The 24,595-nt window shown below is 41.7% G+C and overlaps 1 protein-coding gene across 1 annotated transcript; it reads right to left on the bottom strand.

The window, feature by feature from the left end:
* Positions 1–618: 618 nt before the first annotated feature.
* Positions 619–15,339, bottom strand: naa15b (N-alpha-acetyltransferase 15, NatA auxiliary subunit b). The gene is made up of 20 exons (XM_046403213.1): positions 15,114–15,339; positions 10,943–11,027; positions 10,725–10,829; positions 9,686–9,843; positions 8,807–8,941; positions 8,207–8,360; positions 7,484–7,603; positions 7,306–7,401; positions 6,981–7,087; positions 6,677–6,749; positions 5,946–6,115; positions 5,694–5,846; positions 4,304–4,432; positions 3,964–4,177; positions 3,677–3,870; positions 3,443–3,551; positions 3,224–3,322; positions 2,956–3,099; positions 2,391–2,488; positions 619–2,272 (listed from the first exon to the last, which is right to left on the bottom strand). Exons 1-20 carry the CDS (start codon positions 15,165–15,167, stop codon positions 2,075–2,077), a joined length of 2,595 nt encoding a protein of 864 aa, XP_046259169.1. The 5' UTR covers positions 15,168–15,339; the 3' UTR covers positions 619–2,074.
* Between the last annotated feature and the right edge of the window lie 9,256 nt (positions 15,340–24,595).

Genomic DNA, 24,595 nt, shown 5'->3' with positions numbered 1-24,595 from the left:
AAGATCCAAAAATCAAACATGAGCCAAGGAATGATGCAACTGAATGCACCCCAGCAGGCAGGGAAATTGTATAAACTTTATTGATTTGGTACGAATGTTTTTATAAGGGCAGATACTGCAATCAATTAAAATGATTCAAAGAAGAGCTTCATTTGTTCAGCTCAACAAATATATGAACTGCAATGCAGAAGAGCCTGTTTTTCAATTTGACACAAAATCTAATAAAAATCTATTTTCTTGAATAAACTAGATGCTCACAAGCCTCCCGAAAAGGTCAAACAGAAGCAACTGCTGCGACACTGACCCAGGGTTGGATCATTTTCATTAACATTCAGGTGTTGGCATCAAAGATCCCAACAGTGGACTCCCTGTTGGGATAGAATCATGTACACTTCAGGAGTTTGTAATAATTACAGCAATCTTCTTACTTTGACTTAAACTGGTTATTCATAAAAAAAAAGAATAAAGTGGCTACAGGAGTATGACATCTTTGCTCTGAGTGTGACCTCATCCATGCAGGCTTCCTCTGTCTAACCCTGAAATAGTAACTACAAGAACAGAAGCAGCTTCGCAGGCTTAACAATGTCAACACAGAATGAAAAAAAAGAAGTCGAACCGTTTTGTTTTCCTTTGTTTTAATACAAAAATCCAGAGATATCATACATCGCCATCTCAGATTTCACCTTTCACATTAGAACCCAAAGTAGAGGAAAAAGGGGAAGAAAAGAGATGCAAAAAAACAGGTGAAACAGAAAAAGTAAAACAACAAATTTCAGGTGCTCATAGGTTCACTCGCCTCTGGAGATGGGCCTGGATGCTGAACTGTGACCTTTACAGGAGCCGCTTTGCAAAGAAGAGCCCTCTGGAGTAGGATGTACTGGAGGTTAGTTTGCACTCTAACTGTTATTAAGTCCCTGTGCAGATACATGCAGATAAAACCGTTTCTAACAGTGACAACAGCAACAACACAAGTGACTCTGCCAGGAGGCTCAGTGTAACCAGCCAGAATCTGATCGAGAAATCACCATCAGCATCAAGTGTTTCATCGATCCATTATGGAGAGGAAGGTGTGTATGGTATTGCTTTGATCTATCCAACTCTCTCAGAACTATGTAAAAACCTTAAGAGTAGCAGTATAATTGAAACGGAGCACAACACACAACCTTTACAGTTTTTCATCTGTGCTACAAGGTGCTCCATAAGAACAGACAGAGGATTACATATTCCCAAGTTAAACCAGGAACAGTGAGGGGAAGCACAGTCTGACCAAAAAAGAAAACTGTTCACAAGTGAGGCGACTTTGTTCGTGCTGTGCCCCTGCAGAGATGAGGCCGTCCTCAAACACTCCACTGCACTGCCACTTGTAGATGAGCAGTTTACCGGAGTGTAACTGCAGCTACAGATACACCTGTGGTCGCTGGATGTCCGGTGTCTACTTCGGATCCTCGGTACCTTTTCCTGCTCAGCTTCCTACAGATCCATCACAGATCAGACCCACTCAGCTCAGCCTCCTGTCCCCCGCTGACAGTTGTGTCCTATTTTCATTTAAATTAGCTTTTTAAAATAAGGGCGAACACAGTATGCCATAGGCAGATGTCAGATCAGCACCGAGTCAAACTCGAGTGGTGTCTGTCACTGTTATTGATCATTTCCGAGGAAATAGACAGTCCATGTCAGTCCGTCACAGTTTCTCCCGACAGTTTGCCAATAACTATTGTTTGTTTTCGTTTTCAGCATGGTTGTCAGCTCTATTAAAAAAGTAAAATGGCCATTCTGTTATCTTCCTCTTTCCCCCCCCTTTCCCACAAATATACATAACAGCGCACATGCTCTCAACACCAGTCAGCCAGGCGCGCGCACACACACACACACACACACACACACACACAGTCCTGATTTTCATCATGTGGGAGAGAGCCAAGCCAGGCCAGGTCAGACCCTATTATGCTGAGCCAAAGAACGAAACACAAATTTTCGCTTCCCATGTCTGGCTCTACAGAATGGCTGCCAGGCATACCACAAGGCTCCGTGCTCGGCCCAATTCCTTTTCTCATCCGCTTTTGTTCTGTCGCGCTCACATCTCATTGGCTAGTTCCTCTGTTTCTGTAGAAACATCTCCGTTGGCGATCTTGGTGTTCTCCTCGTATCCAGGGGGCGTGAAAGCTAACGTGTAGGGGTAAAGCTTGTGACACTCTGCGCGATACGACTCGGCACGCTCCTTACAGTCACCCAGAACGCCGCTCCGAAGACACCCCAGGACCTCTATGCAGATCTGAAGAGGGGAAAACACATTAACTGTTGCTTTTTATACAACTTATGGCACATGAAAGAAAAAATATGACATATAAACACTCAGTGTACCATAGCAATAAGGTAATTTGTATGTGTACCTGTATGGTTCTGTTCTCGAGTGACTCATCGAGTGCAGTGGCCAGCTCCGCTGCCTTCGTTTCCGTCGATGAGTCCAGGTACGTCATCATCTTAGCAGCTGCCAGGAGGGAAGGAAAAAATGCATGTGAATCTACATTTAAGTGTGTGTTTGTGACAGAGAATTTGAAAAACTACAGGCAGAATTGACTTGTACAGGCAAGATTGTTTTGGGGTGTCTAAAAGTACAACATTATTTTGATAAAGAATCAAATCAGTGTTGGTGGAGTGATCTCAGTGTTGCATGAAGGTCTGCATATGGCCGGAAGAAGCTCAACTGAGTATATCAGAGATAAACCAGAACTCAAGATGAATACCCAAAGATGACTTGTATAATATGCAGCAAGTGATGTGTAACGTACAAGAGTCATCAACGCAGCAGGCATACCAGAGATCAGTGACGGGGTAAAGCTCACACATACTTGGAGATTTCATGAAAAACAGGTCCAGGGTTCTAAGTGTTCTAAACTTCACTAACTAAATGCGAAGCTATCCTTTCCTACCAATGTGTTTGTGCGAGAGGCCTACCAGCGAGTCGGTGTGGTATGGAGTTTGAGTGCTTGGTGAGGTAGGCCTGGTTGAAGCTCTTAGCATTGCTGTCTCCGAACAGCCGGGTGATCTCCTGCTTCAGCACCGTCCTGACCACTTCCGGCAGCTCTTTGCTCTCCGAGACTGAAAGAAGACAACAGGGAGATGTGAGCAGCAGTGAGGGGAATGTGGAGACCAAAGGCAACCTGGATGGAGGGCAGGAGCTTCTGGAGGGTGGAGTAATACTGAGAAACACTCTCTCTCGTACCTCCTTTAAAGAAGCGTACTAGACACTGGTGTAACCATGGGTGGTCTGGGTCAATGGCCAACGCTCTCTTCACTGATTGGAGCATCAACAGGTATTTTTCTGAAAAGAGAAGATGAAATCAAATCTGTGCAAAGCAGAATGACAGACAAAAGGACAGGAATATTTAAAAAACTAAAGACAAGCAAGTAAAGAATGACTGAAATAGGTCTGCTTGCCAACCTTTCCTGAAGTAGATCTCAAAAGCCAGTAGGTGTGTGTCTATTTTGTCCTTGACCAAGTGTTTGAGAGGCATCAGGAACTTGATGGCTTCTTCAAGAGGATTTTCTACCTGCAGGAGTGACCGAAAAGCAACACAGAAGTCAAGACAGTCAACACCTCCTTTACTGATTTTGACAGACACATTTTCACCACCTTGAGATAAAGATTCTAATTCCTCATGTTTCTCTCTCTAACCTTGACCAGTTTGTCAGGAATTAACTCCTCTTTGGGACCTCCAATCTCCTCATCATCATCTTCCTTCTTCTTCTTCTGGTTCTTCAGCTGCTTCTCCTTCTCTGCATTCTTTTTTTCCTCCTCCAGCTGGGCCTTTTTCTGGGCTCGCCGCTGCTTGTTCCTCAACTTCTTCAGTTCTTTGTCCGAGAGGTTAGCTAGAGAATAGAACGGCGAAAAGAGTGGGCCATTAATGAGTCAACTGTGTAAATGGCATGGAGGTATCTGCCTCTACACACACACTTCCTCACCGGTGTCAGCCTGCAGCTCCTTGCTGTCATCAATTAGGGGATTGTCGTGGAGGCTCAGGTAGATCTGGATGGCCGTGACGGCAGCCTTGTAGTAGAAGGGATGCATTCGGAGCACGTCCTCCAATTTCAGTAGGTCCACGTAGGAGCGTAGCGTCATCTTCCTCATGCAGTATGTGTGGAAATCAAACTGGTCGTCTGTGATCTCCACAAAATGCTGATGAAAGTGAGGAGGGAGAAGGACTTGAAAAATAAGCAGAGTTAATGCAGGTAGCTAAGGAGTTTCATTTGAAGATGGCATGCGAAAATACACCAAGTATAATGCGTAATAATAAGGGCTCACCCTTTCAATCTCGTGGCACTTCTTGAGGGCCTCTCCAAACTTGTTCATACTCTTGTAGGCGAGTGCACACTCTGTCTGGAACCACATACACTGCATCTCGTTCAGGTTCTCAACCGCTGACGCTCCCTCCTGGACAAAGATAAAGGAAAAATCACAAAGACATGCATAACCCAAGTCGATGTTCTAAATTATCATGTCAACTGCTTCAAACAAATTTGTCAGCTTGTCACTGAGTGTTATTACAAGTCTGTTAAGATTAATTCCTAGTTATCAAGCATGACCAGGCTTGTTTCAGCTCACCCTGTATATTAAGTCATTTGCAGGTATGGCTGCTTATATCATTAAAGGCACCAAGAGATTTAAGTTGCCATAATTTGACTTCTAGGAAAACATGGAAGATTATTTTTTGTAGAATATCATAAGTAGTGATGTGTACTCTAACCATAAGAGAACGTTTTTTTAAAACTAGGAGCTAGAGAACACGTTTGATTTTAATGCACATTTGTCATTTAAAGGCAAAATCTGCCACATTTTATATGGATGTCCAACCAACATTTATGCCAAATGTAGTTAATTGATGAAATAAATTCCTTAGTGTATGCTATACTGAATGGGAGAGCAGCTTCTTCCTGCTGCAAAATGTCATTTGACATGTACAATGACAGTTGGTGCAAAGGACAAACTAGAGGCTACATCAGCTTGGATTTCTTCTCCACCATGAGTATCTAGGGAGCACACTGCTGCTCAAAAGCAAAACATGTAATGTTCACCTCACTATGTTTCCAGTGAAAAATGGCATTACTCAATGATAGATGGACAAAACAAGCTACCATTAAAGATTTAGACTGGCCTTCTCAGAGTCCTTACCTCCACCCTGGTAGTCAAATACCCAACCACAATTAAGCCAGAAGCTCATTGATGGCTACCAATAGTGTCTGGTGAAGGTTAAGGTTGCCAGGGGACATTAAACCAAATATTGGGCAGGTTTATGTATATTTTTGACCCTTGTTGATAGCAGAAAACACAAAATAAATTAAAACTTGTGGACCAAATTTTTGTTCTTTTCCAAAAACTAAACCTCTTTGTACTTGGGGTCCTATTGTCATTAACATTATTAACTCATAAATTTGTATTATAAACTGTGTAATCATGAGTTTTTAATCCTGTGTGACACATGATTAATCTGTGAAGACATTCCACCCTCAGTTATGTAGGACTGCAGGGCAGTGATACATGAGGGTCATGAGATCTCCAGGTTGCACAGCATTTTTGCAAATTGACTAAACAGGAAATACAACCATGATTTTGTTCTGACATTTCCAAACATTTTCCTCAGCTTGTCAGCTGCCTGCTTGTTCTTGTTTGCACACCCACGCACAGTTTTTCTCACCCTTGTGAACTTGGAGCACATTTCCTCTGCCTCTTTGATCATGCCAGCCTTCAGCATGTATTTGGCACACTTTGAGTTGATGAATCTGTCAGCAGTGTCCAGGGCCTGGGCCTCATCCATCCACTGAGCAGCCTCTCTGATGTTCCCAGCATGCTGCAGGAGGATAAAGGTGAACGCAACAGTCATGACAAGAGGACAAGCAACATCTGCTACAAACAGCTTACACATGTACAAACGTGTGGAGCACTTTACCTTGTAAATCTTGGCCTTGATGAGGAAGAGTTCGATGAGCGTGGGCGTACTCTCAATGGCGGCGTTGATGTATTCTAGAGACAGTGTCTGTTGGCCAATCATGTCATAGTGCTGTGCCAGGAAGTACTGCACCCAGAGCAACGTGGTTGGTGGTTCCTCCTTACCGTCATCTGTGACAGTGCAGGGAGATTGTGTAAGTTTACACCTTTAGGGTTGTAAACAGAAGACTTGTAAGTTCTAAATAAAATGAGACACTCTGGTTGATGGTATTTTAAGGTTATAATGGAATCAGTTTATGTTGGATACCTTTTCAAGTGGACATTGCTCTGTAAGAGCCATTTCATGTATTTATATTCTGTAATTCATTTATTTATTAACTTTAATTGTAAGTGGTGCAGAGGAAACTACGCAGCATATAATTCAGTGTTAGTTCTTAATTATATCTTTATGTGTGCCTTATTGTTTACTGTTGATGCTACCACAGCTGTATCAAGTTACTGCTAATGCAAACTCAACATTGCATCAAGTGTTCAGAGTAGTCGTCAACATATTTGTTGCCAGTTGGTGCTTAACTCAATCATCAAAAATGCACCTACATAACAAACTGATATATCCTGCATTTTTAATCAGCGGACAGGTTTAAAATACTGAAGAGGAAGGGAACAGTCGGGAGCAGCCATAAAAAGGACATCAGATTTATTATCATCCTGATTTAGATATTTTCTCCTCACCGTTCTGGTTGAACATTCTACAGCTTTTTAATGAGGTTTCATAGCCAACGACCAAATCCTCTATTACTGCCACCTGCAAAGAGGAAACAGTCCATTACCTCACATGTAGTAAATAATAAGCATCTGTGGGTAAACATTTCAGTATACTTTTGATTCAGTTCACTAGAGTATCTCCTTCAGATTGACCTCTCTTCCTTCAGTGCATCACATAAGATGAAAGTTAGGCTCAAGGGAAGAGAGAAATGTTGTTCTGTCATTGTGATTTTGATGAGTTGCCTGACATGTCTAACAGCAGTGCTGTCACCTTTTCTTTGTCTTTGTAAAGTGATTTGAGGGTGGTGAAGACAGGCGGACAGCCTTTACTGAAGTTTATCCTCAGATACCTGTCCAGACATTCTCTGAACCTCTCACCTGAGAGAAATAAGAGGAAATGGTGAAATTTTGACAAAATTACTGACAACAAAAGTGGAATAATAAAACAAACAGAAACTCAATAAAACAACAACAGCTGAAGTTTCACAGAGATCCTAACTACTAGCTTGTTGTTTATTCCTAAATCATAGATGGAGATGAGATGTTGACAGAGGTCACTGTTTTAGTTGAAAAGAATCACATCACATCAATCATACCAGAGAGGAAGGTGAGAGGCAGTCGGCGAGGAACCAGTCCTTTGGGAAACTTCTCCCAGGTTTCTTCGTAGATCTTGTATCGTTCCTCTACACTACCTGGAGGGAAAAAAAAAATCCACATACAAATTCAATAATGTTGACAACTGTAACTTGTACAATTAAGGACAAAGTGCCATACTTGGTTTTAGGGCTTTTTCCAGGCCATGGTAATAGGACCAGTTCTCTGGGTTCCTCTCCTGCAGACGGCGGTAGACTTCTGTTGCCTCCTCCAGACGCTCCAACTTCAACAGTAACTCTCCTGTACAAACGTGGGTCAAGGAACAGAATGACAGGCTGCTCAGATTCAACCAACAACCCACTGTTTCAAGTTGGAGAAACTTCACATTGCAAGTAAATATGAACTGATATGCAAAATGTGTCCTATAAAAAAAATGTCATCTCACTCTTGATATTTATTCAGTAAAATGCAGCATGTACAAAGCAACTATAACAATCAAACATGAACAAACATCACTGTTTTTGTCCACAGTGATTCTAGTCAAGTAATATACAAGATAAGATAATCCTTTACTAATCCTCAAAGGGGAAGTCTGAGGTGTGTGTGAGATCATGTGTATATCTTGGTTTTGAGGCTCTCCACCGTGACAGTCTGAAATTAAGATCATCAACATGTGTTTGTAAATATGCATACACTGTACATTTTTGAATATTGCTTTTAACCATCATGCTTTAAGGTATAAACAAAAGCGACCTGAGTGTTTTTGCCATTATCTACTCTACATGTATTGAACCTCTACATTCATTTGAAACATGCTGAGTCACCAATTGCTTAACAAGGGATTTTAAAGGTTTCAAATTCAGTTTGACATTGATGGAATATGCATATAGCACAGTGTCCCACCTCGCGTCTCCTCCACAGCCAGCTTGTCGCAGATCTGCTTCTCATAGTTGGACAAATGCTCCAGGGCCTCTTTGTGCAGGCCTGCTTCCCTCAGGACCTGGTTCTGGTACAGCAGCAGCTCACTGTATTCATAGTCCACTTTGTCTGGAGACGTCTGCACAAACACAGAGGCGTGAGTAAAATCAACATTTTCTACAGGGAACAATGAAAATCTGCTGGAGCTGCTGGGTGGACTTCTGTATCTATACACTTCAGGAAACTGTGTTTTTAGTTTTTACGCCTAGTCACACCAGCTTGTTGTATTACATAGACTGCACAAAGACAGGAAGCAGTGCAGTCTAATCAGGAGCGAGCCAGAGAGGCGACAAAGCGAGCTCTATTGTAGTTGAGATACATCAATAAGCAAGTCAGAGACCTACTACATGACAAGAACTATGAGCTGCAACTGGTGCCATTGGGCCATTTAGGAAGCCTTTAGTTTAAATGTTGCAAGCTTGCTTAGAACAATTTTGTAACTTCAGTTAATGTTAATATGTCTTCAAATATCAGTTAATGTATGAAGGGTGAAAAGAGACATGCTCAGCTGTCACTGGGTCTAACCTGTTGTGTTTTCCTGAACTCCTCAATGATCTTTGCAGCCATCTCGTAGTCTTCCAGGAGGTGATAGGCGATGGCATAGCCGATCCAGGAGGCCCGCTGTGCTGGACGCAGCTGCAACAGTTGGTACCGTGTCTCCTGAAGAAAAGAATACGCAGGTTAATTTAGCCAAGCTTAACAGGATAAAAAAAAAAAGGCTGAACATGGCTTCTGTCCTGTGATTATGAGGTCTATCTAAGAAGATAAGACAGAGGAAGTGTAAGCAATGGTTGGCAGCACAAAAGAGAAGGAGAAATTTTGCTGATTCAGTTTTGACACCAGTTTGTTGCTAGTTGGCTCAGACAGTACTTAAAAAAAAACAAAAAAAAGCCCTAATACACAGCCCCTCTCTCTCTCATCCAAATTTTTAATCCTCTCAACCAGACTTTCATCTTGCCATTTCATACCTCTCACTAAATAAGCATCTAAATCCCAGGCTGTGTCCCAGGAGAGCTGTTCTACATTGTGAAGACTGACTGCAACCTGATATCTGCCTGCTGATACGCTCTGTCCTCTCCATATCAGTGCCGTACTGCATCCTGGACGAGGCAGAGTGACAGATGGTAGAGTGTATTCCAGAAAGTTCTCTAAAAACTATTTATGTAAGTTTTATTTTTGCATTAAAAAGGAAAGCTGCCATATTTTTTAAATCTGCTTCTCACATCTGGGTGTGGACACCAGGGCATGCTGTTCTATGTTGAACTCTGTGTCCTGAGCACCCCCACTGGGGGTAGGACAAATGAAAATGGGCTTTTATTATAATTATGTTAATCCTAGAAGTATTTCAGGATTTATTAAACAAGACAGAAACCATGCAGCGATAGGTCCCTTGATGGTCCTCACCCTGTAGCCTTCCAGGTCTCTCATCTGGATCTGCAGCAGGGACAGATCTCGGAGGATCTGCAGGTTGTCCTTGTCCCACTTCAGAGCATTGCGGTAACACTTGATTGCCTCATCGTATTTCTTATCCGAGCGCTGCAGAAGGCCGTACACATGCCAGCCTGGGACACACGCGGAGTTAAGGAGCATAAAAACAATCTCCAGTGTACAAACTGATCAGATTAAATTACAGTTTCGATGGTGAAGGTAGTGAGGCAAAAAGAACCTCTCCTGGTTAGAGCGGAAACTGATTCGACTAACAGGTTAAGAAGCAATCACTTAATGATAATTCATCAACAATTTTCCTCACAGGCTTGTTACAGCAGCCACATTCCGCTACTAATTTCAAACTTACAGTGGGAAAAACAAACACTGAAAAATATAAGGCAAAACAGCACTGATTAAATTTAGCAGCACACACACCAATGACTAGAGTTGAAGACCTTTCAGTGACAGGGTTGCAACAATTATTTTCATTAAACAATCAATTAAACATCAAACAATGTCTTTAAATTTCTCATTTTCTACAACTGAAAATATTTTGTTTACTCTGGCATATCCAAAAGAAAAGCTAAATCCTTTACTTTATCTATTAGCTCTGAGAAAGTATTGAGACATGGTGAGACAAACAGATAGTAAACTGGGAAAAGACAAGAACTTACAGAAAAATAAGCTATAATTTGTTTACAATAATCTGATATTAACTAATACAAGGCATAAAAAAAGAAACAAAACCACTTATTAAGAATTAATCCTGATTTTTGTCAAGCCTTTGCTCTGTAAATATAAAACACTTTGTGGAAGGCATGCTGATGTGCAAAGAGAGAGCATACACAGACTATAACACAAAAGCTCCTCAGCATACAAGTGGAATCTCAAGTTCCCATAATATCAGATGCACATTCACCTATTTAACAAAAGGCACACAGTGACAACAACTTAAGCCTGGGCTTGTCTCCTTCACTGCCATACAAAGGACGTGTCATGCTACCAATAAGGATACAGACGTGGCTCCTGAGGTCATTGCGTAGACCTCTTCTCACCAGGTCGTAGGCTTCCTCCTTCTTCCCCAGACAGTTCAGGGTCAGGCCCTTCATTGCCAGGGTCTCTGGCAGGAGACAACAGTAAAGAAGACAGAAAGAGATATGGTGTACATTGCCCATGACAGGAGAACCTTTACAAGGAGCTTTCCATCCGTACATCTACACATGTGCTGCTTACCTCCATGCTCGGCAAACTTGGGATTGGACAGTATTTGTTTGCAGAACTTGAGCCCATTTCTGTACTGCTTGTGTTCGTAACATCGCTGTCATGGAAAGAGAAAGAAATTACATTCAGGTAAGAAAGCACGACTGATACAGCAGAGAGAGAAGCATAAAGCTTGACCTGTGGTTCACAGCTTTGTCACAACTACAACTACAGAGAGAGAAAGAGAAACAGAGAGAAAGAGAGGGGAACAGTCAAGCTGGCAGATAGCATTTCGCTGTCCCACTGCCAACTTCACAGGGTGAAAAAAAAAACATGATGTCAGTTTCACATACAGGTGCCAAGGTCAGTTCTGAAATTTCAAGTAATTCACTTTTGAACTGGAGGATTGCACCATTAGTAGAGACTTGAGGCTGGAAGACAGTAGAAACAGACTAACTTCCTGTCAGTTGCTGGATGACACTGTTTCATCTACATATTATACTTAAACTGAACAGTACAAAGGACAATGTGACACAAAATTGTGCATGCTGCTGCACAACAGCTGGATTTGTGAAAAGAATATCAGTTCAGGTGTTTAACATGCTAATGGAGAGTAAGTAGATAAATGATGAACTTGAACCAGTAAAATGTTTGCGCCAGCTCAGCACTCCACTGTCCTTATCTGTTGTACTATAAACATACTGACAGCCATCCGCCAAGCATATGATTGCAGTATTCCATTGGGCCTTAACAAAAACTGAGCTCCTACTTTGTGCACAAACACACAGAAACTTAAAACTTGTTCAAGTTAAAATAAATCAAAAGATGCATATGTCATATGCAAGCAGAATGAATTTCTGTCTGGAGCAGATGATGCATGGCTTCAACTTCTATATTACAGAGATAAATTCATGTCAACTTTTAAGATGTTTCTGTTGGAAAAAAGAAAAGTACATAGGTATATGGTAAAGAAGCACATTCCAGACATTTGTTGTCAGCAACACAGTAGCTCCACTACATGGTTGAACCAAGGTCTTCATCATGGTGACTGTTTTTGACAGTTAGTCACTATAGTCAATTTACAACATCAGACAATGCCGTCAGTGATGCTTACAACAAGTTTAAGTTCAAAAAGTCAAGCATGAGATTACAGATGTCAGGACACCAATAGTGTACTGTACATTTAATGTAACATCAACACCACCAGCTGTGCTTATCTAGCATGTTTTCTTCATCACCCGAAATAACTCAGCCCCCTGAGTTAGAAGCTGAGTGAAGCTGTCAGAGCGGTGGCTCTAAGCTGCAGGGCGCGCTCCAGGGAGTGCAAATGCTAGATTCAGGCAATATATTTTAAAGCTTGTTCCAAAGTACTAACGCCGCACTTGCATCGCACTGGAATAAAGGTAGTGACTAGGAAGATTCTTGTGGTTAAACTTGCAGGCATCCTGTTAGTGAATGGCAACTTATGTTGATGGTGCAAATAGGACAATTATTCGATGAGTACTGTGCTGTCAACCCACTTTACAACATTAGAAGGTAGTCCAATTAAAACAGTTGGGTATTTGTAATCACACTAAACATTAGCTGTGTTATAGTCCAAAGGTCCTGCTGTTCTATACACCAAATGTTATCCACAACACATACAGACAGTCCTGAAACATCACTTCCAACAGAGTTACACTCAAATGATCCTGTCCCAAAACATGTTCGCTTCCCTTCATTTGGGCATGTTGCTACAGGTACCAGTGAAATTAAATGAAATACCTGGAAGTCCAGTTCAACGAATTACAGCCATTATTCTGAAGGCTTATCATATGCTAAGACACAGCACACAGTGTTTTACACCCCTTTGTGTTTTCACAATTATGATAAGTTATCACAGCAGCAGGTGTAGTTTTCTAATGTATCCATGACTGCAAAGTGTGCCTTAGAGTTGCATTATTTTTCACAGAAGCCTGCGAGATTGCAATGCAGTACTAACAAACCTTGCAATTTTAATGAAATTAAAGGTGCAAGTTCTAACTTTAGATTGGGCTAACAGTGAGGAAAGGTATTTCCCCTTACCCACAAAGAACAAAATGGAAACTCATCCAACTTGAATGTTATACAGAAGGTGGAGACCTGCCAGCTTCTAATAATGCATACGGGCACTCAGTCTGGGAGAGCAAAAATAAATAAGGGTGTGGTCCACCATTCACTACAGCCAGAGAGAAACCCATTTTAAATCTCATATTATATCCCCTGTGCGAAAAGAGTTAATGACAGTAATCGTATTCTAGGTTTGCAATTTCAACCAGATGAAATGCTCTCAAAACCAAGAAACAAGAGATAAAGGCCACCTCACTGTATTATTATAGATAATTGTTAAATAATGATGTTTAACTGGAAAAAAAACAAAACAAAACAAAAACAAAAACATGCCACAACACAGATAAGTGCCTTCTATGTCTCAATCAACTTGTCACAGATGCACATATTGATATTATTACTTTAAGAAATCAGTTGGACATGCAGTGGCACACAAAGTTGTGGTGACATGCACAAGTTAAAACAAAATGGTTTTGAGCATAGTAAGTATGGTGGTGGAGGTTTTTATGTAATTCTCTGTTAAATGCTGCCTAACAAACAGTGTGGCACAAAAAAACCCTTAACTTCAGGGTTTATTCACTCAGGAATTTAACTGTAATTTTGCACAAACTCTGCACTGTATTCCACAGAAATTTTATCATTTTTTTATTTGTAAATTCTACAGTTATTAAGCATGAGATTAGAAAACACAAACTTTCCATTCTATAAATGAAACAGTGTGGCAGTTCAAGGGTAAGCAACACCCCTTCAGAGATATGCAGCAAATACAGGCTCCAACTTTTCAAGATCAGGTGTGGGTCACAGGTCTGTTTTTCCTGCCAGAAGTAGAACAACTGAATGCCAGCCCAATGCCAATGTGCTGATAAACACCCACTAACTCCCAGCAGAGCCCCTGCCTATCTAAACAATGGTGTTTGTCTGAATCTGATAGTGACGTTAAACTGGGCATTACCCGCATACACCAACCAGTTCCTGAAAAGTACGCAACTAGATGTGCATGCAGAGATGTTTAACAACACACACTGACACCCAGCATGGCAGAATAAGAGGACTTGCTTGACAAGCAGCAAACCACTCTGAGTTCACAGACAACTCAGTTACTGTCACGCCCTTTTAAAAAAAAACAAAAACAAACAAAAATATAGAACTAAACTGCATCTAAAAATGTTCAAACATTCATTTGACCTTCATAGAATTGTGTGTATAAAGCAAATAAACAGCGAGGTGACACAGGGACTCAAACGTGGAAGAGAAGGATAGATGGGCAGCTACCTGCCAGAGCACAGCAGGCCTGAAGCAGCTAACCGTTAAAGATTTGCTGACACAGTCACACCGGTACTTCCCGTATTTCTTCTCGTTTTCACACAGTCACTACCAGTCTGAACTAATCCAACTTAGTCTGGTGATGGTAATGTGCACAGGCCGAAGTCCCACATAGACAAATTAAGACTAACAATTGTCAAAAGTTTGCTAAACCTAAAGATGTCTAACGCTAGTCTGCTAGCGTTAGCCGATTAGCTAACGTCAAACGGACTGCCGGTGGGCTGCCTTCGTGTAGCAGGTTAGCATGGCCCACGTCTGACACACATCAAGCGTACAGTAATACCCCGGTCAAAACACGAGCTGTGCATTGAGCTAACAACAAACACATGCCAAAACATTTATGAAACTAGACTGCGAACATGATTTAATGGTATACATGACAGTTACACTGGCTAGCGAGTTAGCCATCGTGGAGTAGCGTTAAGCTATTAGTTGTTGTATTTGACAACCGGTAAGGCCTAACGCAACTAACTAACCAAGTCTGGCTATTTTAACCACAACCAGTGCTTTTAGTAGCGTTAATGCTGCACTTTAATTGCCATGAATGTGTCTGTCAGAGTCGCAAAGTTTTTAACAACCATTTTGGCTTTACGTTGCAGTGACAGCGCACGTCAGGGCCGGTCTAGCTAACCCATTCAATGATGCCATTTTGCTCACAAACTGAAGCTACAGCTAACTACCGGAGGGCTAACGTTACACTGAGGAACAGAGTACTGCCGATCAAGCTTTAAACTGGCCAGTTATCTGTATTAACGACAAGTGTCGCTATGCATTTCTTTAACAATAATCTCACCAAAATCCTCTTGAAGAGAGCGTTCTCCTTCGGCGGTAAAGTAATTGTCGGCATTGTTGCAGTTGAGATCAGTTTCCCCCTCGACCTCAGCACATGTAGCTAAAGTTAGCTCAGGTAGTCAAGACGAGTAGAGTTGAGCGATGGCCTTGGCTCGCCTGCTTGAGCCGCTCCGCTCGATTACTCCGTCTTCTCTCCTCACTCACTTCCTCCTCACGTGGTGACGGAAGCTCAGACACTTTTCAAAATGGCGGCGGGTTACTGTACTTAAAATGACACAACGTGCTTAAAGTTGTCTGATATGCGTTTTCCACAGAAACAGTTCTATTAACAGTATCTAATGAATATGGAAATATTATTTATCTGAGAAGATTATCTCCAGGATACAACATGTTTCCTATGTACAGAGAGCTGCAGTCATAAAAATGGATTGGACTGCATTGGACTTACGGTTGACAGCTGTCATAAAGTTCTTATAACTTGATCATGTTTTAATTAAAGCTGTACTTGGAAGTCATCCAAATGTGAGACTATTATTTGCCTATTAATATGACAGGTATGATGCCAGAATTTATAGAATAATGTAATAACATAGGAAGGCAGATGTAATTGAGGCAGACTGCTGTAATTCAGTTCAACAGATTCACAATATTTAATACATGCATAAGAAAGAAGGCTTGGGGTGGGGTTTCAGGAGGAGGGATGTTCTGCTGATGTCTGACCTGAGTCAAAACACCATCAGGTTTCTTCTCTGTCAGTGTGCACCCCTGTTTTTTTGTTTTCTTTCCCCTCTTCTTGTTTGACTTCTTCCCCTTTTACCTTTATTTTCTTTCTCCACTTCTCTTCATCTGCTTCTTCCCCTTCTCCACATTTTGTTTGTTCTCCATCTTTTCCTCCTCCTCTTTCTCCATTAGTTCTTTTCCTTATTTCCCACCTTTTCTTTATCTACCTCATCCTCCTTCTCTTTCATTTTCTTCTCCTCCTGCTCCTTTTTCGCCAACTGCTCCTGCTCATTTAATTTAATTTGATAGCGAGCCATTTTCTTACTTCACATACAAAAGCTATTCTTAACCAGTCTGACACAAGCTGTTAGAATCCAACAAGTCATTATTCTGAAGCAAAGTGACGAGCTGATGCAGCGGACCTGAAGCTGGTCGGTCTTAGCGACGAGGCTCACCTCCAGAGCATCACACCTGCTCTTCCTCTGCTCTTCACTCCTCTTCAGCTGTTTCTCTTTCTGGGCCAGCAGGTCCAGGCTGTCGACATGGGCTTTGGTTCTGGTTCACCTTTTTTCGATGGCCCTTTGGAGGAGGTCGTCTTTTTGTCTCAGCTCCACTCTGAGCTGGCTGACAACACCCTGCCTGTTTTCTAGGAGACCGATCTGCTCCTTCAGAGCTTTGTTCTCATCTTTCAGAGACTTAATCTCCTTGATGGCAGAGCACAGAGCATCTCTGAGTCCCTGCACCACTGTGTGAGGCAGCTGCTCAGAGTGCTGCAGCAGTGCTGCTGCTGGGCTGTTTGGGATTTCAGTGACAGTTCATAGTACTGTATATTTGTTTTAGACAATATTGGAGGTCCACTGTTCACCAGTAACAACAGTAGTTTCATTCAACCATAAAGCACGACACATTATGCTGTGTGAGTTACCAACAGTTGCCAGCTACTTCTCCAGTCTTGTGGTGCAACATTGAAGACACATTTACACGTGTACCGTTGTTTGTCAAATTGGTATTAACATATAACCTTCTGTTACTGTATTGGTAATGAAATCAGCTCCCAGATACAATCCTAAAAACTACTGAAAACAGAGAATGGCTGAAGGAGCAGTTACTTTTTTAAAATGCTTTTTGTCAAGTAATTAATTAACACTGGCAGGTATAAACACCACCACAGCAAGAGTCTGAACTGTTTAGTCTTTTTGATCCTTGACTACAGGTCCAGTTTAACTGCAGGCTTTCTGGTCCATTCTGACTGGTGCAGTTGAATGAGATGCTGAACCAGTGGTGTTTCTAGGAACTGAGAAGGTCTGGGGCTAAGCCCAGACTATCTGAGGCTGGGTCCACAGTTGCACCAGATTTTGTGATGCCTGTTTTTTTTGGCTATTTGCAGTTGAAAAGAATCTTTGTTCAAATTGACAGTAAATATTAGACCTCTATTTTACATTTAGATTCTACATTTTATGTTTTACAAATGCACCTGCGTTTAATGACTGTATTTCAGCATTTGTAAATTTTGTTAAAACACAATAAGATAATGCATCATATTCATATCTCACCTTAATTAAGTCCAGTTTATATTTTCAGCTGCAGCACAATCATCCTCATTCAGAAAGATTCACATAATTACCAACATGATATGATAATTATGACAGGAATGTTCCATCAGTGCAACCAGTCACAACATGAATTGTTCATTGAACAATCATTTACATGTGTCTAAATCTTCACACTGTTACAAATTCAAAAAGTGGAATCCCCAAAGCAGAACACTCCAAATGAGCAGTTAGATAAAACTAATGACTTTAATGTGAGTCTTTCAGAGAAAACTCAATGTACAAAATCTTCAGGGAGGTCTAGACAGCACCAAGTTTCTTACTCTAACAAGGTCCTACTGTGGCTGCTGAGTGCATGTGGTCTCAAGAGTCCAAAGCTGCCTCCAAACTGAGCTAAGCTACTGGCAGGTTAAACAGAAAAACTCATGATGACAAAAACCCACCGGAGCAGAGCAGGGCAAAAGAGACCAAGAGAACATAGGACAAAGGTTAAGGGTAAGAATCACATATACCAACTGATGGTTAAGTTTTGCTACCTGTTGGATTTGTCGCTCCTGGGAGACAAGGCATGTGTGGATTTGGGCTTGGTAATATGGGTCTATACCATCAACTGAATGGCATACAGAGTGCCCCCAAGACAAGTACAAATCTGACTCATGATGCTGTAGTAATCAAATAGGGATGTACTCCAGGATTTTGAAGCACTGCCCTTTAAATACTCCACCAACCTGAGAGAGGATGCACAACCTGTGATTCAGAGTTTCAGTGGCTCTCTGTGACAATCTGAGAGCAGAGCTAGACTACATGGAAGAGCCCACTGACTGGGTAAATTACACGCTCTCGGTCAACCCAAAGAAAAATCATCTGTTTGCATGGATCTGAAGGATCTTAACTCTAATATCCGAGGAGGACACTGCCAGATTTCGATAAGGGAGGAAATATTCTGTGAAATGACAGGAGCAAAGTTTTCCAAGATGGATGGTTCATATGGATCCTGGTTGCTGAAGACTGAAGAAGAAAGTGTAAAACTATGTACTTTTAGCACCTCTTTTGGCAGAAACTCGTATCGACATCCATCCTCTAGAATTAACTCTGTGCAATCCACCATGCAATGAACCACATTATAGAGGGGCTCAGTGTACATGGATGGTCTGGTTGTTTGGGGCTCCACTCACAAGGAGCTTTACACCAGACCGGAGAAAACACAGTACAGTGCAGGAATATGGAGTGAAAGCAAACAGGGCCAAATGTCAGTTCACTGTCGAAGAGATCGAGTTCCTCTGTGACAAGATCTCTGCGGAAGGGGTCCACTCAGACAAGGCAAAAATGACAGCCAGTTTTACCTCCATTAAAGGCCAGTGGGAGGGGGATAGAAGTCAGAATCTGTTTCGTCAGAGATGATGAGGAAATATATTCATCTTCAGTGCGTATGAGACAACCTGTAATTCACTTTAAAAATTTTCACTGACTGCAGTGGACCAAAGTTAAATTACCTCAGTTTGCATCCAGTATAAACCCCATATGTGACCTTTACTAGTAGACACAAGCCTCTCTCATGTTTAGGAATTGTCCCAATTTATCTAATTTTTGTACTGTTTTAGTACTGTACTGTACTGTATGACACACACAACGAGTCAGAAGAGGATGTGGCATGTCATGCAGATATATGCAGTGCTGACCACCATACAAGAGGCACTGTCAAACATTCAAGCACAGCTTGTTGTGTTGGACGAACCTCCTCTTAAATGTGACAGCATTGTGGTGCCCACATCTATGCAACAAGAGATGCTCACTAGAAAATATGTGAGGCATCTGAGTACAGAAAGTACTGAGAAAAGTAAAAAAGAAGAGCATGTGAGACTCCACTGGCAAAACATGAACCCATGATCAGTGATTGTGTCACATGTCAGGGGTATCTCTTGAAGCAAACAAAGGGAAGCGTTTTGTGGTCACTGGGATCAGAAAGTTGGATCCTCTGGGTGCTGTGCATTGAGGGTGGGGTCTGCAGGAGGGGTAGCTGGTCTGCAAAGTTTAGGTGGGTGGTGTGAGTCAAACCACGTGATTGCCAGAAACCAAGGTTTCCCTGCAGAACACTGTACTGTAAACAGATGATCAGTATTATTCACTTCACCTGACAGTGGTTTTAATGTTGTGGCTGATTGGAGTAGATTACTATTACAGTTATCCACAAAGATATATTTATCTGAGTGTGTTGTCTGATAATGGCCCTCTCTATAACAAGGTCGGTCTCAGAGCTCAGTCATGTCCTGTTTATCTTCAGGTCAACAGAAAAGCAGAGAAGAGGATGCTGCTTGTGAGAAGACTACTACTACAGAAAACAGCACATAGCAACACTGACCCATACCAAAACCTGTTGGCATGCAAGGTAGACCCAATGAAAGTCTCCGGCCAAGCTAATGATGGGTTACAACATCTCTTCATGACTGACCAGTCACGGCACGACCACTGCTCTTGTGCCTCTACAGAAGAAGGATGTAGTTCTCATAGAAGGTCTTATTGGGTGTGGCCTATCCAGGGCGAGAAGCAAGGTACACCCTGGACTGGTCACCAGTCAATCGCAGGGCTGACACACAAAGACAGACAACCACACACGCACACACTCACACACAGGAGCAATGTAGAGTAGCCAGTTAACTTAATGTGCATGTTTTTGGGATTGTGGGAGGAAGCTGGAGTACCCGGAGAAAACCCACGCAGGGAGAACATAAGAACTCACCACAGAAGGACCCAGACGCAGACTCGGACCCGAACCCCCTTGCTGTGAAGTGACAATGCTAACCACTGCACCACTGTGCAAAATGAAAATATATTGTTCCTGACAATATATTTTCATTCTGCTCAGGTTTCAATTTTCCTTTAGTTTGTCAAGCAAAATCTAGCTTGTTCTATTTTACGTTTAATGAAATAAACTCCACTACTTGATGAACTGCTTGGCCACATTAGGGGTGACAGCCTTCATGACCAACATACTCACACACACACACACACACACACTGTTACCTGTTTGTCTGCGGGATTTGGGGGGAGCAAGTTGTCTCCAGTATTTAATGAACCAAACAATATAAAAAAACAACAGATGAAGCAGTAAGATGAATACCATAAGTCTTACAACCCAGTCACACGAATTGTTAACCTATATGCCAACACCGTTGTGTTTATTTTGTTTGATTATTTTATAATAACTTTGTTTTTATTGCACATCTTAAAGAAATATGCCAGTAACTGGACTTCCGTGAGGGGCTGTTGTGAGAGTGACAAGTGAAATATAATATAGTCAAATTTCTGATGCCTTTGCTTCTGCACCAGCCTGAATTTTGGGTTTGGGTCAAATTGTAAAAATGCTGGATCTAAAACTTTCCATGCACCCCTGTGTCCTCTTTTAGTAAGTAAGTCTGTCATTAATGGATAGATTGGCCTCACTGTCACTGTTTGTTGTCCTGTTGCAGTGAGCTTTTTCCAGTCCCAGTCAATGTCCACTAGAGGGCGCCGCTTCAACAGAAAAGCTACAAGAGAGCATCAACCTGCTCAGGACCGGGCAATTTGTTGCTTTTACATGCAAAGTTTGCAGTACTTTTAAGTTGTAAGGAAGAGCCAACAGCTCACTAAGTGTCTGTGTGTGTGCAGGTCCTGTGTACAGTACTCCTATCGTACATGTGCAGGTTATCTTTAACAAGCTGGGGCAGCCCACAGATCACTTACCCCACAGCCTGATACTTCCATTTAAATAGCAATGAAACAGAAAGATAAAGCCATCTGAAAGTAATTAGAAGTGTGTGTATGTGTGTGTGAGTGAGAGAGAGAGAGAGAGAGAGAAACAGAGAGAGATTTTCATGGTGTTTTATTCATGGTGTGAGACAGCTTAGGCCTTGCTCTGCTGTTATCTGGTGGCCTCCTACTCCTCCACCACCACAATGGCTTCTGCTACCACATTCATCAACCTGACACCACTCTCTCTCTCTCTCTCTCTCTCTCTCTCTCTCTCTCTCTCTCTTCATCTGAGTCCACACTATCCCATCCTGTGTTCTCTGTTTCCACCCTCCATACGTCTTTCCCCTCCACATTTCTCCAGCCACATTTCTTCACCTTATTACTCTCTGAGAGGGAGAGAGAGTGAATGATTCTTCTAACTCATCTCCCACTCTTTGTGACACATCATTTGTCGTTCTGATTAGAGCCCATAACAGTGCCTCTAGAGTGTGTGCAAGGTGCTGATGCTGTGTGTGTGTGTGTGTGTGTGTGTGTGTGTGTGTGTGTGTGAAGTATTTGGCTACAGGAGGAAACTGGCTGTCATTAGCTTGGACTAGTGGCTCACTCGTCTGCTGAGTGCTGAGGAGCAAGAGAAAAGGTTGTGTGTGTGTTTTCAAGAGGCTTTTTATCTGTCATCCACCCAGTGCAGATAATGAAATCAGTTGGATTAGATGTTCTGCAAAAGAAATTATGTGTTTTTGCTGCAGAAGTCATTCAGCAGTTTTGCTTTTGCATTACAAATTTGATTTATCTATTTTTTTAAGCAAAAATAATGACACCGACAAATGTTAGCACAGTGTGTCCCGTATCCATACTACATATAAACTCTAACCAGAATTTGATTGTAATTTACAATGTGTTCTCACAGGAAAAGATGAAGGACAGTTTAAACCTGAAAACAGAAATTCTGGGTGGTGGTCAGACAGCTCCTCAAAATTAAAAAAAGAATAGACATTACATGTTTTGCATCATGTCCTGGTGACGGTGAACATGGTGAACATGGTATCTGTTCAACATCAACATGTTAGCGTTGTCACGATGAGCTTGTTAGCATCCTGACATTAGCATTTAGCTCAACATGTCAACTGTGTCTACTAATGGCTGCTGGTGGACAAAGTACACAGCATCGGCGCTGGCTTCACACAGGACCTGGTCCTAAGGCTGTCTAGATTCTTAGTTCTGTTCATTTCCTTATTTCATTTTAACATTCTCCTTGAGGCTCTTGCTTGACATATTGCTAATTCAAACTCTGAAAATGACAATTTCAGCAATTTATCAAGTAAACATACAGAATATTTATTACTTTTAGTCTCTGTGATTTCCATAATAAATATATGATAATAGATGCATATAGCCTACAATGCATAAACAAATATAAGAACATGTATTTTAGGTGTTTTGAAAGAAATTAAGAGAATGTGCTATAGGCATTTATCATTATTTTTGACATAATATCTAATAAATGATTAGTTGAGAGCAGCAGCACATTTAGTGATAAAGAAAACAGATGTTTCTCACCACCCCACAGTTACTCCAGTCTGGCTGGGTTTGTGTAGGAAACTGATGAGTTTCAACCCAGACTGTCAGTACTATCAACAGTTGTTCTACTTTTTCACACCAGTAATGAACACCTCAATATTGTACTCTCTGGAGATGTGAAGGTGTGTGCTTGGGGGTGGATTGTAGCAAACACCTCTACTGCAGTCTCTCTCCCCCCCACCCCTTCACTCCCCATCTTGCTCCTGTCCTGTCCTTCATCCTCCCTCTTCCTCTCGTTTTTCTCTGTCCTAGGTGGTGTCGCTACTGAACATGAGTAATGATGTTGTCATCTCTGTTAGTCTCCATTTATCAATGTCAGATGGGAAGCAGGAGTGTGTGTGTGTGTGTGTGGTGCTGGTGGGTGGGGGGTAGAGAGTTGAGGAGAAATAAGGCAGCCAGGAAGAGGGGAAAGGAAAGATATAGTAGGAATATATACTGAGGAGGTAGAGGAAGATGGCCACGAGGAAGAGCAGAGATGAAGAAAAGAGGTGTGGCTGACAGAGAATGAGGAGGAGTGAGTTTGAGAGGGGCCGATCATCCAACAGATGAATTACAATAAAAAGGTCCTGGCCCGGCATGTGCTGTGTCTGTCTGTCTGTCTGCTGACAACAACAGGGAGCCCATGATTCATCGTTGCTATTACTGCCAGACGGAATTAAGGCTCTGCTCTTTAGCATATGCAAGTCTAATTATGCAAATCAGGTCTGCTAGACAAAACATCACTGCAGCAGTTAGTCAGTCTGGTTTTAGGCGCTCCATGAATGTGGGTCCATTTGTCTCAGTCGGTCTTATGACCCTGAAATGAAATGAAATTACTGCTTGTCAGCTAATCGGGTGAGAATTGATGTTTTTTTTTTGTTTTTGCAGACACTGTGTTGCTGCTTATGAAGGCCAAAAAATGAACCATAACCACTAACCAACTGATAAGATAAGTGATAACTTCCTGCTCCTTCCCTGTTTTCACCATACATTTTCAATGTTTTTGCGCATATATTGAAGGTGAGACTTTGTGTCATCTTGTGCTGTGGTAGCAGATTCCAGTCAACTGAACATTCCACGTCTCACCCTATGACAAACGCATGAGGCCAAAGCCAGCTTTTGGTTTGTCCTTTCTGTTCTACTGCAAGAACATGGTGGTGCAACATGGCAGACTATGGAAGTAAACCTGCTCCCTCTATAGATATAAAAGGCTCATTCCAGGGTAACAAAAATTCCAAATTATGGTTTCAGGTAATTGTATGCTAATATAATTAGATTTTGTTCCCCTAAATCCTACACACTGGGTCTTTAATGTTATGGGCATATCCATGCATGGTCTGAACAGTGACAGGTCAAGGATTTGTCCATTGTGTCTGTGTCACATCAATAAAACTGGGCAAGTCATGTGTGGCTATCTCAGCTGAAAACACTAGCTAGCTATTAATCAAAGCAAATTTTTCTAAGTGCACATATTGTTTATCACCTGCGTTAAACTGCATTGTAGCTTCACTGCACAAACTTGTAACAACAGCTCAAGTATTTTAGCCAGCAGGCTAACAAAGTTACTTTGCGAGAGCTACTTAGCGGTTCACAATACTTTAATCTTAATAACGTTATGTTTATCTTCAGGGGCTTGTCCCTTGTCTTCACCATGGAAGTAAGTCTTGGGCTTTATTGCGTTTTCCTAGAGATTTTATAGATGTATGATTCAATATATTTTCTCATGATGTCAAGGCAATTCAAAAACCTTAAAGGTGTGCTAGTGAGCTAAAATTAGCTTATGCTAGCTCAGTATTTTCATTTATATTTTTGATGTATTCATTTACATGTTTGACGTATCCGAGATGACATTTTGTCAGTTTTCGAGGTCCGCAGTTGTAGTCTAATGACTGCAAATGAGCCCAATGAACAACAAGGTTTCATTTAA

This window comes from Scatophagus argus, chromosome 2 (assembly GCF_020382885.2).
Source record: "Scatophagus argus isolate fScaArg1 chromosome 2, fScaArg1.pri, whole genome shotgun sequence".
Lineage (NCBI taxonomy): Eukaryota > Metazoa > Chordata > Actinopteri > Scatophagidae > Scatophagus > Scatophagus argus.
This window is presented reverse-complemented; position numbering and strand designations above follow the sequence as displayed.